Consider the following 15,802-nt stretch of genomic DNA (forward strand, 5'->3'; position numbering starts at 1 on the left):
AAGAACACTTTGGAACTACTGTGTTGGGTTGGTCACTGTAAAAATTGTTAATTGAGGCATTAAAATTGATTACACAGAAATTAGGAAGTCTACATGAGTCATGGATCAGACAGCAATGCCTGAAGTGTAGATAGACGTGTACCTAAGTTTCTTAAAGTTGTAGCTTTTTTTTTTTTTACAAATAAATATAGTAATAGCCCTGTAATATATACTGTAAATCATAAGAATATAAGCTAACAAGAAGTTCCATGACCATATAAGAGCACAATGTAGGTCATGTCATTTCTAACGTCCTTAATGTTGGTTTCTGGGATTCTAATGATTTTATTCTAAATACATAAATGTGATTATTGGATAATGAAAAAAAAATGTATTAAAGGGATTGTCTCAAAGCGGCTGCTTTTGTTGGGGGAAAATGCCAGCCTGCTCTAGTGGGGGACTCGCCAGTATGACCTCCATGTACCCTAAAAGGGCATATGTACGGAAGCTAGGCTTCGTTCACAACTGCGTCAGGGCTACGTACTGACGTTCCGTCAGAACGGAACCCTGACTGAAACAAATGGAAACCATAGGTTTCCCTTTGCATCACCATTGATTTCAATGTTGATGGATCTGGTGCAAAGGGGTCCGTCATTTTGACGGCATGAATAGCGTAGTCGACTGACGCAGATGTGAACGAAGCCTTAGGGCCCGTTCACATCAGCGTTGGCTTTCCGTTCAGGGGTTCTGTCTGAGGTTTCTGTCGGGTGAACGCCGCAACGGAAAGTTAAACTGAAACCGCAGCTTCCGTTACCATTGATATCAATGGTGACGGAAACATTGCTAATGGTTTCCGTTTTAACGACGGAATCAATAGCGTAGTCGACTGCGCTATTGTCGGAAAAACAGAAACCTGCCGGAATGGTGACGAACGGAAACCATTAGCAATGATTCTGTCACCATTGATATCAATGGTGACGGAAATGGAAGCTGTGATTTCAGTTTGACTTTCCGTTGCAGGGTTCACCCGACGGAAACCTCCGACGGAACCCCGGAACGCAAAGCCAACGCTGATGTGAACAGGCCCCGAGTTGCCCTAATTTTTGTTGATCAAATAAGCACATTTATGTTATTAGATTAGAGAATCCTATAAATCACCTAATATTTATTGTAATGGGAACATTATTCCTCCTCATGTCAATCATTAAAAAGTTGAAGTCTCATCTGCTTGGGACCCCCTTTATCAGCCATAGGTTAAAGTTTCTGGGCTAATCATGTCTAACGTGGTGAAGCATACACTGATCGGGTGCCACAGGCGATGGCACCTTCCTCCAGCAATAACAGCTGCATCTAGAAAAGTTGTCCTCACGTTGGGCCAACCCCTTATATAGCTCAAATGTGATTGGTTGATATGAGAACGTACTCGTTTTCTTCGGAACGTTTTTTTTTATAAAGCTGGTCCCTGGTAAAACGAAAGTTTAACGCTGATGTGAACAAGCCCTAACATCCGCTATCTACATAGACCATCCGTTGCTGCGCAATGTACCATTCAGCATTAGCATAACGACTCAGCGGCCATTTTATTGAAGATCGCACCGCCACCAATTAGATTAGCTCATAATAAAATACGTAATAACTCTCGCTACTGAACTTGAAGCGAGTCCCGACATCCGATTGGCCAGACACATCACGTGCGCCTTTGTAGACCAGGTGGTGACTGAAGGTGACAGGGAGCGTTACCATTCTACGCATGCGTAGAGCGGTGGTCAGCGGGTGTGTGGATTGGATGGGCGTTTTTGTTTTTTTTTTCTCTCCTTGGCTACCGGAAGTAAGTTTTCTGCAGCCCGCCCACAGCTGTCACCAGCAGACTTGGGGAAAGAAAATCCTGTAGAGGATGAATAGCAGCCACCGTGTGCCTGGTAAAAGGAGCTAAAAAATGCCATGGCGAGCTGACAGGGAAGGTGAGAGGGCACCCGAGTATGAAAGTCACACCCTGTGGAGGCGGGAGACTGACAGTCAGACACGGGCTCCTAAGAGAACTGCTCTGGGCATGAAGTAGTATTAGTCCGGTCAGTATATTTTCATGTGGAGACCAGGCCTGCTGCTCTGGATAGGGGAGACGTCTTGCAGGGAATGCTGGGGCTTGTAGTGCCATGCATGGTCAGGTGGTATCTGGGCGTGTCATTGACCCCAAGCGCTGGTCTTTTACCACCAGCAGCCATGTCTGGGGCCAATGTATACAGTTATTGCTTATTCCCCTGCAAATCCGCATGCCTGGCAGGTGCCTATACCATAATTCTTTCCACTGAGTATGTAAGGCTCCCTCGTAGATTCTGATGGTGTGACGTGGGAATGGTTACTGTAGTAATAAGGGGCTCACTATCATGTGAAACATGGAGGCTGACTTTACCTCAGACGGCCATGTACTCCGCAGGTCACCTCCTATCATGGCGCTGAAATGAATGGGCTGGAAGTATATGGAGAATGCCTCTGAATGAATGGGCTCCTGGTAAACACTAATTTTTGAGGGAGGTTTTGGCGGACAAATAAATGACTACTCCTGTTCTGACACTACTGGCAGGGTAGATCTGGCAATAAAGTGAGAAACGGACTTGATCTCTTTGCATATATAGGAAAATTCCTTTAATCTGTCAATGTGACTTGATGGCTGCCATGGTTATGTGATTATCGGACAGTTGTATCTCAGGTTTCTTATAGAGAGTATGAAGTTTACAGGAAGAATTCCCTAAATAACATGTAAACACAGACTTGGGTTCCTCTGCTCTGTTTCTGGCTTAGTAAAATGTTACATTGTAGTACAGATCTGTGGTGGATTATGAGTTTCTGGATTATAGGACATTTCACGGATACTTCTTTACAGGGGCAGATATGCCATTGGTGCAACCTGTGCAGCTGCACAGGGGCCCAGTGGGTAAGGTGGCACACTGTCACCTTAAATCAACCTTCTGTCTGTTAGATATCATGTAAATGTCTGAGGTGATGAATTTTATGGCTCACACTTGGGGTATGTTAACACGCAGTGTTTTCAGGCGTAATTCGGGAATTTTACGCCTCGAATTACGCCTGAAAAAACGGCTCCATTACGCCTACAAACATCTGCCCATTGCTTTCAATGGGAATTACGATGTTCTGTTCCCATGAGCCTTTATTTTACGCGTCGCTGTCCAAATACGGCGCGTAAAATGACGGCTCGTCAAAAGAAGTGCAAGACACTTCTTGGGACGTTTTTGGAGGCGTTTTTCATTGACTATTGAAAACCGCTCCAAAAACGTCCGTAAAAAACCCAGCGAAAATAAATCGCGAGTGGCTTCAAAAACGTCTGAAAATCGGGAGCTGTTTTCCCTTGAAAACCGCTCCATATTTTGAGACGTTTTTGAGTTTGCGTGTGAACATACCCTTAGCCTGGATTCACGCGAGCATGTTCGGTCCGTAAAGGATGGAACGTATTTCGTCCGCAAGTCCCGGACCGAACACACTGCAGGGAGCCGGGCTCCTAGCATCATAGTTATGTACGATGCTAGGAGTCCCTGCCTCGCTGCCGGACAACTGTCCCGTACTGAAATCATGATTACAGTGTGTGTATATATGAATTTTTTATTTTCTGTGTTTGCAATCAGTCAGACGGGGATTTAGATCTTACCCTCCGGTAAGTAGAAAACACCTTCATCTGTTATTGTTTATACAATAGAAGCAGAGTTAGCCCTTATTCACACGACAGGGTTTCCCGGCCGGGGATTGGGGATTCCACTACAGGAGAAGTGAGTGACTACACTGTCCATATATGGACACAGCAATGTCACTCGCTTCTATGGCCGGGGATTCCGCTACAGGAGAAGTGAGTGACTACACTGTCCATATATGGACACCGCGACGTCACTCACTTCTGAAGCGGAATCCCCGACTCTATGGCTGGGGATTCCGCTACAGGAGAAGTGAGTGACTACACTGTCCATATATGGACACAGCGACGTCACTCACTTCTGAAGCGGAATCCCCGACTCTATGGCTGGGGATTCCGCTACAGGAGAAGTGAGTGACTACACTGTCCATATATGGACACAGCGACGTCACTCACTTCTGAAGCGGAATCCCCGACCCTGTGGCCAGGGATTCCTCACCAGGAGAAGTCAGTGACTACACTGTCCATATATGGACATTGAAGTCAGTGACTTCTCCTGGAAAGGGGGGGGGGGATGGGTGGCATTACCTACCAGGGGGGCTGTGGAATTATCTACAGAGGGCTGTGTGTGGCAACAAATTTAAATGAAATTCATCCGATTTTAAAACGGACAGGGAAAAAAACGGATGCAAAACGGGTCAAAATCGGCCGTTAAAAACGGCATCGTGGAATGGAATCGGAACGGATGCAAAACGGACGTTTTTGTCGGCCGACACTCGGACCCTGTCGTGTGAATAAGGCCTTAGGCCTCATGCACACGACCGTAACCATGTGCACGGCTGTTATTTTCAAGACGTCTGCAAATCGCGGGCCGTGCACATGGCCGCGTCCATTATTTGCTATGAGCCTGGACCATGGAAACCACGGTCGTGTGCATGGCCCCATAGGAATGAATGGGGCTGCAATTCTGTTGATTTTCGGGGGGATTTGCGGCCGCAAAAGTACGTTCGTGTGCATGGGGTCTACGCCAGTTAGAATAGGAGCCCTCTGCTCTATGTTGCTTAGCCTCGCTGAGGCGTGACAGAGCGAGCTACCGCGTCATTATCAGAGGGAAGGACTTTGGTGGAGTATTTTGTGTCCTTAATTTTATAAAGATTTTTTTTATTTTCTTTCCTGTTTGTCAATTTTTTTTTTAACACTTCCATAAAATTGAGGGAATTTTTATGAAAAGGAACAAGATACCAACCAAGGCACACAAGACTAGGTTTACAATCCAAATAATCTCTCTCTAATAACCCACTTTAGGGAAGAGGGGGAGAAAGAAGAAGAAAAAAACCCAAAAAACTTGAATTGGCAATATATTGAAATTGTTTAAATTGTGTATATATTCAATTCTCCAGATTTTCGCTTATCCCACTAATACTATATTATCATCCTTTAGCTCGGGTGTCATTCCTCCCCTTTTTTTTTTTTTCACTCTCCTGTCTGATGACCCTTATTTCCCTGGGGTAGCGTACCTCAACGTGTATGGTCCGTCCCGTCCCTCCACAATATATCGGCATGAGGTGGTCCCAGCACTTGAGCGTTTTAGGTCTAGTAAAAAAAAAAGGATATGTAAAACAAATGGATTGTGGAGGGCATTAGATATTATGCTGCAGTCTAAAGAAAATATTGGCAACCTTTTTTTTCTCTAGGTGTGCCCAACAATATACAGGGTGGGCCATTTATATGGATACACCTAAATAAAATGGGAATGGTTGGTGATATTAACTTCCTGTTTGCGGCACATTAGTATATGGGAGGGGGGAAACTTTTCAAGCTGGGTGTTGACCATGGCGGCCATTTTGAAGTCGGCCATTTTGTATCCAACTTTAGTTTTTTCAATGGGAAGAGGGTCATGTGACACATCAAACTTATCGAGAATTTCACAAGAAAAACAATGGTGTGCTTGGTTTTAACGTTACTTTATTCTTTCATGAGTTATTTACAAGTTTCTGACCACTTATAAAATGTGCTGCTCATTGTGTTGGATTGTCAATGCAACCCTCTTCTCCCACTCTTCACACACTGATAGCAACACCGCAGAAGAAATGCTAGCACAGGCTTCCAGTATCCGTAGTTTCAGTTGCTGCACATCTCGTATCTTCACAGCATAGACAATTGCCTTCAGATGACCCCAAAGATAAAAGTCTAAGGGGGTCAGATCGGGAGGCATTTCTTCTGCGGTGTTGCTATCAGTGTGTGAAGAGTGGGAGAAGAGGGTTGCATTGACAATCCAACACAATGGGCAGCACTTTGAACACATTTTATAAGTGGTCAGAAACTTGTAAATAACTCATGAAAGAATAAAGTAACGTTAAAACCAAGCACACCATTGTTTTTCTTGTGAAACTCTCGATCAGTTTGATGTGTCACATGACCCTCTTCCCATTGAAAAAACTAAAGTTGGATACAAAATGGCCGCCTTCAAAATGGCCGCCATGGTCAACACCCAGCTTGAAAAGTTTCCCCCTCCCATATACTAATGTGCCACAAACAGGAAGTTAATATCACCAACCATTCCCATTTTATTTAGGTGTATCCATATAAATGGCCCACCCTGTACTTTGATTCAATATGCATAGAAATCCTCCATGGATACGACACTTATGGTTTATACATATAAATAAGTCGTTTACAATTAAGGGAAACTCGGCACCCTCACATACGAAGAGTGAAAAAAAAAGCGTGGACAGGTTTTTTTTTTAGGTTTTTTTTTCGCGAGTTCCTCACTGCTGTACTCCGGATACTCTCCTCTGCCTCTAGTATTTCCAGTAGGCCGTCTGCAGGTTTCATTAGCGCTGCATACGGTAGCCTGTAGGAAATAAATGGCGTCCTTACAGTTACATTTGGAAGACGGATGAAATAGGGAGGATGCAGTATTATCTGCAAGACGGTACAATTAAGAGTATTCAACCAATTACAGAGATAAAAAAAAATTGTCATGTATGCACTATACAAATTAAAGGGAAAAAAAAGTAGCATTTAGAATAGAGTGGAATTTAGCAATTGTATTGATTGTTAGTGACCTTTTTATATGCTGCACATTTGTTCTAAAGCCAAAGCACATATTTACTGCCAGCTGAAATAGATCCTTGCCTATCAAATACAAATATTTAACTTTGTGCTAACATAAAGGTATATAGCTGGGTTCCTTTCATTTTCTTCATAAAACATTTTTCTAATGGTTTCCGTTTGTTTGTCAAGGTTCCGTTCTGACTGAAAGCTCGGACGGAACGCCAGAACGGATCCCTGATGCAGATGTGAAGGAAGCCTAAGGTGTATGGTTCGTTTGACTACCTGCAGGCTAGTTTCTGTTGCACATACACTAAAAAGTGCTGGCCATGCACTAAAGATTAGCCATCTCGCTCTGACTGCACTATAAACATTTCCTCCGCTTTCAGGACCGTTTGCGCATTTTATAAAGCACACCTAAGACTACATTCAGACCAGCGTGTGCAACCCCTGACGTTTTTCACGTATTAGGCAGAGTAGTAAGAGATTTGAATTACTGCAGCCATTTACTTCCTCTCTGCTCAGGGTGAGTAACATAGAAAGAGCAGTGTAGCTAAAATACATTAAATGTCTATCTAAGGCCGGGTTCCGACAGGACGGATATGCTGCATAAAAACTGCGCAGCGTATCCGACCTGGAATCCAAAGCACCTTCCATCCGAAAACTTGCCGTTTTTCGGACGGAATTTCCTCTGCAGATAACAGCGCTTGAAGAAAAAAAAACTATACTTACCCTCTCCTTTTTCTCTGCGTATAGTCCGGCCTACTACGATGATGTTGCAGGCCATGTGACGCTGCAGCCTGTGATTGGCTGCAGCGGTCACATGGATGAAACGTCATCCCAGCAGGCTGGACAGGAAGGAGGAAAGCGTTCTGGGTAAGTATGTTTTTATTTATTTTATTTGCAGCGTAATCGCTCCGATTACTCAGCAAAAGTCACAACTCTTTGCTTTCTGTTGCGGGTTTTTCATCATTCACTGGGGAAAATCGGCAGCATAAATTGACATGCTACGGAATTAAAGGGCAATTTATAAACGTTTACGCTGCGTTTTTTTTTTTGCAGCGTGGGAATGAGATTTTCAAAGTCTCTTCCACTTTGCTGCTACTGTAAATGCTGCGGAATTTCTGCACAGAATTCTGTTTCGGAAATTCCGCAGCATTTACGCTACATGGGAACCCAGCCTAAGGCCCCATGCACACAAAATCCACGGGAGAATTGTGGCCCAGTTCATTTTTATGGGCCCATGCACACGACCGTGGTTTCCACGGTTCCTGCATGGCCCAGGAGCCTGGACCGCAGAAAGAATGGACAAGTCTTATTACGGGCGTGTTCTGTGGTCCAGGCTCATAGAAAATAATGGACGCGTCCATGTGCGCGGCCCGAAAATCACGGCCGTTCACATGGCTACGGTCGTGTGCATGAGGCCTAAGCAATATTCACAGTTCGGTGTGTTAATTGACAGCATACTGACAGAACCCTGACCCATTCACCTCTTGTACACGACCGAGTTTGGGCCGTGAAAAACGGTACAGGTGAATGGGACTCCTGCCATCATAGACATTTATGATGCCTCCCTACGGAACAGCTGCTTTGTACTGAACAAAATGATACTGTACGGATCAGTAGTTCTGTGGGGAGGCAGAGACTCCTAGCATTAGAAATGTCTATGATGCCATGAGTCCCGTTCACCTGTACTGTGGTCTGACTGGGAAATCCGGCCAACATACGGACCATTTTTCACGACCGACCTTGGTCGTGTGCATGAGCGGATAGTAAATAGGCGGTCCCTGCAGAGAAAATTGCAGCATGCACTGGTTTGGTCTTTTTTCTGGCGATAGACAACTATTCAAGGCAACGGGTCAGTGGAAAAATCGGACCGCTATTCAAATGCAGTCTGTTTTTCACTGATGGATTGCTAGGAGGGGGGGGGGGAAGCAGTAAAAAAATGTTTTCATTGACAAAAAAAAAAGATCATTGATGCTACGCTGACTTTACAAAACTGGCACACTGAATTAGGGATGTCACGATACCAGAATTTGGACTTCGATACCGATACTTCATTTAGTATTGCGATTTCGATACCAATTCGATACTTTGCCAACAGTAATAAAATAAAAAGTTCTTCCATTTTGTGATGAGGAGCGTGGTGTGATGATGAATTAAAATTCACTGAATTATTTAATGAGTAAAACATTTTAATTTTATTTAGAAAACTCTCTAAAAAAACCGGGGTACAATCACCACTGTGAGAAAAAAGCCCCACCGTGTTTATTAAAAACGTATTGAATATAGACTGCAATTATCCATTCATTTGCGAACTCTCCTTAAATTGCATTCAACAGATGTATCATGGATCAGCGTTTAACATTGGTGCATCAGTGGATGGGAAACTCTAAGGTGGGGCTTTTTTCTCAGTGGTGATTGTACCCCTGTTTTTTAGAGAGTTTTCTAAATAAAATGAAACCTTTTTACTAATTAAATAATTCAGTGAATTCTAATATTCTAACAGTTTGTGGGAGCACAAATTTAATATCTTATAAAACAGTGAATACGTGATGATGAATTTAACCTCCACGTCCCTCACATTAATAGTGATTAACCCCATCGTGTTTCTCAGTCATAATAGGTTAATATGTAAGGTACATGATGGGGTTAATTACTATTAATGTGAGGCACATGGAGGTTAAATTCATCGCACCTCGTGCCCCACAATAAGTGATAGAAAGCAGATTTTATTTTATTTTTTTACAGCGTACACATCATAGATGACGTAAAAAATTTGTTGTGCAGGTTATTATGGCCGCGCCAATACTGAATGTGTGTATTTTATGTATTGAGACTTATTTTAATGTTTATTGTAAAAAAAGGTATGTGTATTTTTTTTTTTTAATTTAACATTACTTTGTTTTTACTTTAATGTACTGGCATATATCTGTATGCCAGTACATTAGCCTGTGTATGTATAGTGCACAGGCAGTTGTTAGGAAATACCTAAGTATGCCCTAACAGGAGATATGGTAAGACAGCCCTGGGGTCCTTCAATGGACCCTGGGCTGTCTGCCCATATATGGTATGTCCCTCAATCGCATCACAGGAATTCCCTATGACGCTATCCAAGGGGCATCCCCCCTTTTCATTTCTCTGATCTCCGCCAGCGAGGCTGCGGCTGTGTGGTACAGCCATTGCCCCGTTCCTGACAGGAAGTGCATGAGGTGATGCGGCCGGCGCTGTACTAATAAGCACTGAAGACAGAACATAGGGGTGTTTTGTAGTGTTCCCGCCATGTTCTGTTTTCAGTGTCGCCGCTCATTAGTGCAGTGCCGGCCGCATTGCATCATCCTGACTCCGCGCACTTGTTATCAGGATTACACAGCCGCAGCCTCGCTATCATACATTCATGTATTACTATACTGAGCTGTGCGGCTGCACAGCTTGGTATCGAAATACATGAAATAACGGTATCGAAACCGTTTGGGGATGCAGAGTATCGAAACAGTATCGAAGTTTCGATTCAATGTGCATCCCTACACTGAATGCACTCTACACAATACTGATTGAACTCTGTTGTAAAATAGTCAGTTTTCCCCTGAAGAAACACTGAGTTTTACAATGCTCGTTTAATACAGCTTAAAGGGAACCTGTCACCAGCTGGCCGCTGCTATCAAAATTTCATTGCCATTACCCCCTCTCCTAAACTCCTCCGACTGTAAGTAATGGTCTACAAACATTTTGCGCCTTTATATAGTAATAATCCAGCCGTCTCGTTCGTCTTTCTTATGTCCGCCCGCGCTGAATACCGAAATCTCGTCTGAGAGTGCGTGTGCCTGTCACGTATAGTCCGACGCACTTCCCTGCTTCGTCCGGGCCTCAAATCTAGTTACTGTGCATGCACCGCTATGATGTCCTGTTGTCCGCAGATCCCAGAACAGGTCGTCGATGCGCAAGTGTGGAATTTTGTGAGGCGAGGAGCTGTCAATCAAAAGTAAGGAGGCGTGGTTAACTCAGAAGGGCTTGAGGAAAGGAAGTTATGACTTTTCAAATGAAGATATAACTCTTATGCTCATTAGCATACGGTGCGGGAACACTAAAAAGCTGAATACTAAAAGTACAGACGCTACTTAGAAGATAATTATAGGTTATATAGAAATGATTTTTCACCCACTTACACCTGGTATTTCTGGTTTAATAGGTGAAATGCTGGTGACAGGTTCCCTTTAAAATTGTATTTTAATCTGTGTCTGTAGAGGGAACTTTCTAGTTTATAAAGTCTTGTGATTACAGCAGCCTCGGCTTTGATTCAAGCTGGCAGACTGCTGTGTGAGCAGGCCATGACAATAACTGTGTACAAAAGGGGAAAGGGGTGAGCGGCAAGTGTAATGTGAGGTAGCAAGCTTGTAAAGCCAGTGACTGGGCCTGTAGCCTCCACTGCACATAAGGATCCAAGACCACTGGGAAGTTGTTTTTTTTTGTTGGAGGTACGCTTTAATATTCCGTAGGCTCCGTTCTCAACTATTTTTGATTAAGGGCCTGTTGACATCAGCGTTGGTTTCTGTTCGTGGGTTCCGTTGCAGCTTTCCGTCAGAGGAGCTCCTGAACGGAAAGCCGAATGGAAGCCATAGCTTCCGTTTGCATTACCATTGATTTCAATGGTAATGCTTCAGTTGCAAATGGTTTGTCTCCATTCCGTAAAGTTTCTGTTTTTTGTTTTGGCTTTTTTCCGGAAACAATAGCGTAGTCGACTACGCTATTGTTTGAGTTAAAAGAACGGAAGATTTACAGAACGGAGGCAAACCATTTGCAAGGGAAGCATTACCTTTGAAATCAATGGTAATGCAAATGGAAGCTATGGTTTCCATTCGGCTTTCCGTTCAGGAGTTCCTCTGACGGAATGGATGAACGGAAACCCCAAACGGAACCCGACACTGATGTGAACAGGCCATAAGGCTGTGCCTTTTTGTTACTTTTTTTTTCAAATGTATTTATTTTTGCAGGAAAATAGAAATTTCATCATACAAAAGTGCAAAATAAAGTCACAAAGTATTCTTTTTATTGGCCTGTTCTTAAGAGTGGATAAAATACCTCATGGGTGTGTTATGTTTAAACACATATTGAAAATGATTCTGTAGGTGCACTTGGGTGATATGTGAGTGACGTTAGCGTTTGACACACTGTCATATTGGGCCATTTGCCATCAGACATCAAGTGATAGCTGGTAACCTCTTTGGCAGATCTCCAGTTTCAGATTTTGGCAGGTTTTTACTTTTTGACAATGTACTATATTTGCACTTGTTATCTTTGATTTACTCTTAAGCACGCTTTATTGTATGTACAGCCGTACTCTTTTCCTTTTTTGTTTTTTTAACTAATTGTTGTTAATTTTAGGTGAAGTGACATTTCGTATGTAAAGTATATTGAAGCTTCATTGTGATGGATTCTGAAGCTCATGGAAAAAGGAAAAGTGACTTGGTTCTCCCTACTGCAAAGCAAGAGCTTCTACAACATACAGTAACTATTGGCGCTGGTAAACATTATTTGTGTGGCTACTGTGCTGCCTTCACAAACATTGCCATCACCTTCCCCATCCAGAAGGTGCTGTTCCGGCAACAGCTTTATGGATTGAGAATCCGAGATGCTATTAGACAGTTGGAGAAAGATGGGATTCGTAACCTTTACCGGGGAATACTACCTCCCCTCCTGCAGAAGACTACAACTCTTGCCTTGATGTTTGGCCTTTATGAGGATTTCTCCAGTCTATTGTTAAGGCATACAAATTCTCCCGAGCTTGTTACACGAAGCGTAGCCGCGATTCTTGCAGGAACAACTGAGGCTCTACTCACACCCTTTGAGAGAGTTCAGACTTTGCTTCAGGACTACAAACACCACGACCGATTTACAAATACTTTTCAGGCTTTCAAAGTGCTGCGACCCTATGGAATTAGGGAATATTACCGTGGCCTAGTCCCCATTTTGGTCCGGAATGGACCAAGCAACGCACTTTTCTTTGGCCTTCGCACCCCAATCAAACAGTGTTTGCCAGAAGCGAAAACCTACAGTGCTCATGTGATTAATGACTTTATTTGCGGAGGACTGCTTGGAGCCATGTTGGGTATTCTGTTTTTCCCGATTAATGTGGTGAAAGCCCGCATGCAGTCCCAGATCGGGGGGGAGTTTACCTCCTTTGGGAAAGTGTTCATGACAATTTGGACAGAACGTGATGGGAAACTGACACACCTTTTTCGCGGTGCCCTTCTTAACTATAACCGATCTATCTTGTCCTGGGGGATCATCAATGCAACTTATGAGCTGCTGCTAAAACTATTCTGACGTGGACACATTACATTTTTTTTCTTCAGACAGTGGATCAAATTGTCACGAAACCAAATACAAGGCTGTATGTGCGCACAACTAATATTGCAATGGAACCAATCTTGTTAGAGCAGACAGTGGTCGTGTCTGGTAAACACAAGTGCCTGTCTGTTCTTGTTATTTATCAGTGACAGCCCTTCGGTGATGACGTTATTCTGTACATGCTTGATGTTGTATTCGGACAGCTTTAAACCTACGCACAAAATGAATTGATCCACTGGTCTCTCCTCACATAAGCCACGTTTTTAATTGTTTCATTTTCTGCATAATCTCTACCATAGGTTTATGTTATGTATGTGCCACTTTTATAGCAAATCTAGCATGTAATCAAAACACTGCCAATGTCTTCCGCTTGGAAATATCGTCCGGTTTTCTTCCTATCGTTTTTAGTTTTTTCCTTTTTCTATATGGTTCAATATTTAAGTATTTTGCCTGACAAATCAATGTGGCCCATCAAGTATATACAGTACTCAATCACATAACTAGTCTGTTCTGTACCCAGTAGTCTGTATAAACAATTCCTGCCTACTTTCTGTAGTTGTGGATCGGTCAAGCACTCCAGTTCCTACATGTAAACATCACTTTTCTTTCTACGGTATATCTTTAATATGTACAATATGATTACTGCGTACGTTTTCATATCTGATCAAGCTCGTGTTATTCAGGGAGAAGGACGACATCTGACCCAGAGTTGAAAAATCAAATGTAATTTGAATCTATTCTCATTACAACAAAGGCTGGGTTCACACTGTGTTTGTTTTTAACATGCGCTTTTTGTTTTGGATGATCTACTCCCGTGTCCCTCAATGGGTGTTTATCTACCAAAAAAAAAGAGCAACAAGAACGGACAGTGTGAATCCAGCCAAACACAATTTGTATAATTTATAATAAATGTAATGCTTTAGAAAAATAAAATCCATGCAAAACCATAGATTTGATTGCAAAATGAACAGTTTACAACTTTTTGGAACACTAAATACATTTAGCAGTCCTGAGTCTAATGACATCAGTAGTTGTATTGTGATATTGCTTTTATAAATCTATAAAGACATTCAGCTTAAGCTTTGTTCACATCTGCGTCGGGACTCCGTTCATGGGTTCCATTGGAGCTTTCTGTCAGGAGAACCCATGAACCATAGGTTTCTGTTTGCGTCCCCATTGATTTCAATGGTGACGGATCCGGTGCCGTTTGTCCCCGTTGTGTAAGTGTTCCGTCGTTTTGACGGAATGAATAACGCAGTCTACTACGGTATTCCGTCAAAACGACAGAACCCTTGAGCAACGTTGACAAAAAAAAAAGACATTTGCATCGGATCCGTCACCATTGAAATCCAATGGTGACGCAAACAGAAACCTATGGATTCCGTTTTGTTTCAGTTTGGATTCCGTTCATGGGTTCCCCTGACGGAAAGGTCCGACTGAACCCGTGAACGGAGTCCCGACACAGATGTGAACTAAGCCTTTGCTAGTCAAGTTAAAGCAACTCTCCAGTCCTGGGACAACATTTTAAATATGACCGTGTATATGAAGTAATATCTGATGCCCTCCAGTTGTGCCCCCTGCCATTTTAGGGTCCCCTCTATGTTGTCCCAAAATGGCTCAAGCGCTTCTTAGACTAAGTCTAAGAAATGCCCACTGTTTTTTGATTGGCCAGAGCTGCCCACGTGAGTAATTCTGTCCAGTCAATGAACAGAGGGAGTGTCTTAGACTCAGTCTGAGAAGTGTTGTGGCCATTTTGATACAACACAGAAGGGACCCTGAAACGGGTGCAACTTGAGGGCACCAGGTAATATTACTCCATTTGCCCCATCATATTTATAACTTTGTCCTAAGACCGGAGGGTCGCTTTAACAGCTGAATGAGCTCTTACCTGCGCTTTTTTTGAGCAAGAAAAAAAGAAAATCTCAGAGCAGATGTTACTTTCTTCTCATCCACTTCTCGGCAGAGATACAAGCTCATTACTCAAAGGGCAAAACAGTGAGGATAAAGACTTGTTTTCCCATAACCACATATGGGAGCTTGGTTGTCATTTTCTAACTTGCACTGAGAATTTCGCTAAATTGAAAATTTCGCTCTTTGCATTGCAGTGGGTAAAATTTGCAGTAGATCTAAAATAAATCCACCACATGGTATAGGCACACGATTTGTATGCGGCCATGTGCATTGGGGCCCCCAACCAGGAGCGTATCCAAAAATAAGTATATATCTGTTCCTTATGCGTTTCCTCTGATTAGGATCCCTCAAGCACAAAAAATGTTTAAATCTTTTTATATAAAAAATAAAAAAAAGTCAATGGAGAAAAACCAAGGCAAAACTGTCCGGGTTCCCACGTAGCGTAAACGCTGCAGAATGTCCGCAATGGAGTTCTTTGTGGAAATTCCGCAGCATTTACAGTAGCAGCAAAGTGGATGAGATTTAGCAAATCTCATGCCCACGCTGCGAAAACCGCAGCGTAAATGTTAATTGACCTGCTATGCGTTTTTGTTGATTTCCTGGTGCAGGTTTTCCTCATTTAGTTCAATGCTAACGCAAAACCCGCAACTGAAAGCCATGGGTTGCAATTTTTGCGGCGCATTACGCAGCAAATATCGCATCTCTGGAAAAATAAATAAATCATACTTATCCATAAATCTAATTTTTTCCTGCAATCTGACCTCCTGGCTGCGAATCACAGGCTGCAGCGTCACATGGCCTGCAACTTCATCCCCCGAGGCTGGACCACGTGCAGAGAAGAGGGAGGGGGTAAGTTTGAACGCTCTTTTC

The 15,802-nt window shown here is 43.0% G+C and overlaps 1 protein-coding gene across 3 annotated transcripts; it reads left to right on the forward strand.

Annotated features, from left to right (window-relative positions):
- The first annotated feature begins 1,725 nt into the window (after positions 1-1,725).
- On the forward strand, positions 1,726-14,625 carry SLC25A51 (solute carrier family 25 member 51). Of its 3 annotated transcripts, none has more exons than XM_075825565.1 (2): positions 1,726-1,807; positions 12,056-14,625. In XM_075825565.1, exon 2 carries the CDS (start codon positions 12,101-12,103, stop codon positions 12,995-12,997), a length of 897 nt encoding a protein of 298 aa, XP_075681680.1. In that variant the 5' UTR covers positions 1,726-1,807; positions 12,056-12,100; the 3' UTR covers positions 12,998-14,625. The 3 variants fall into 3 exon arrangements, with proteins under 3 accessions (XP_075681680.1, XP_075681679.1, XP_075681677.1); XM_075825564.1 differs by lacking the exon at positions 1,726-1,807 and adding an exon at positions 1,814-2,048; XM_075825562.1 differs by lacking the exon at positions 1,726-1,807 and adding an exon at positions 1,814-1,940.
- Positions 14,626-15,802: the final 1,177 nt, after the last annotated feature.

Source organism: Rhinoderma darwinii, chromosome 1 (genome assembly GCF_050947455.1).
Source record: "Rhinoderma darwinii isolate aRhiDar2 chromosome 1, aRhiDar2.hap1, whole genome shotgun sequence".
Classification (NCBI taxonomy): Eukaryota; Metazoa; Chordata; class Amphibia; order Anura; family Rhinodermatidae; genus Rhinoderma; species Rhinoderma darwinii.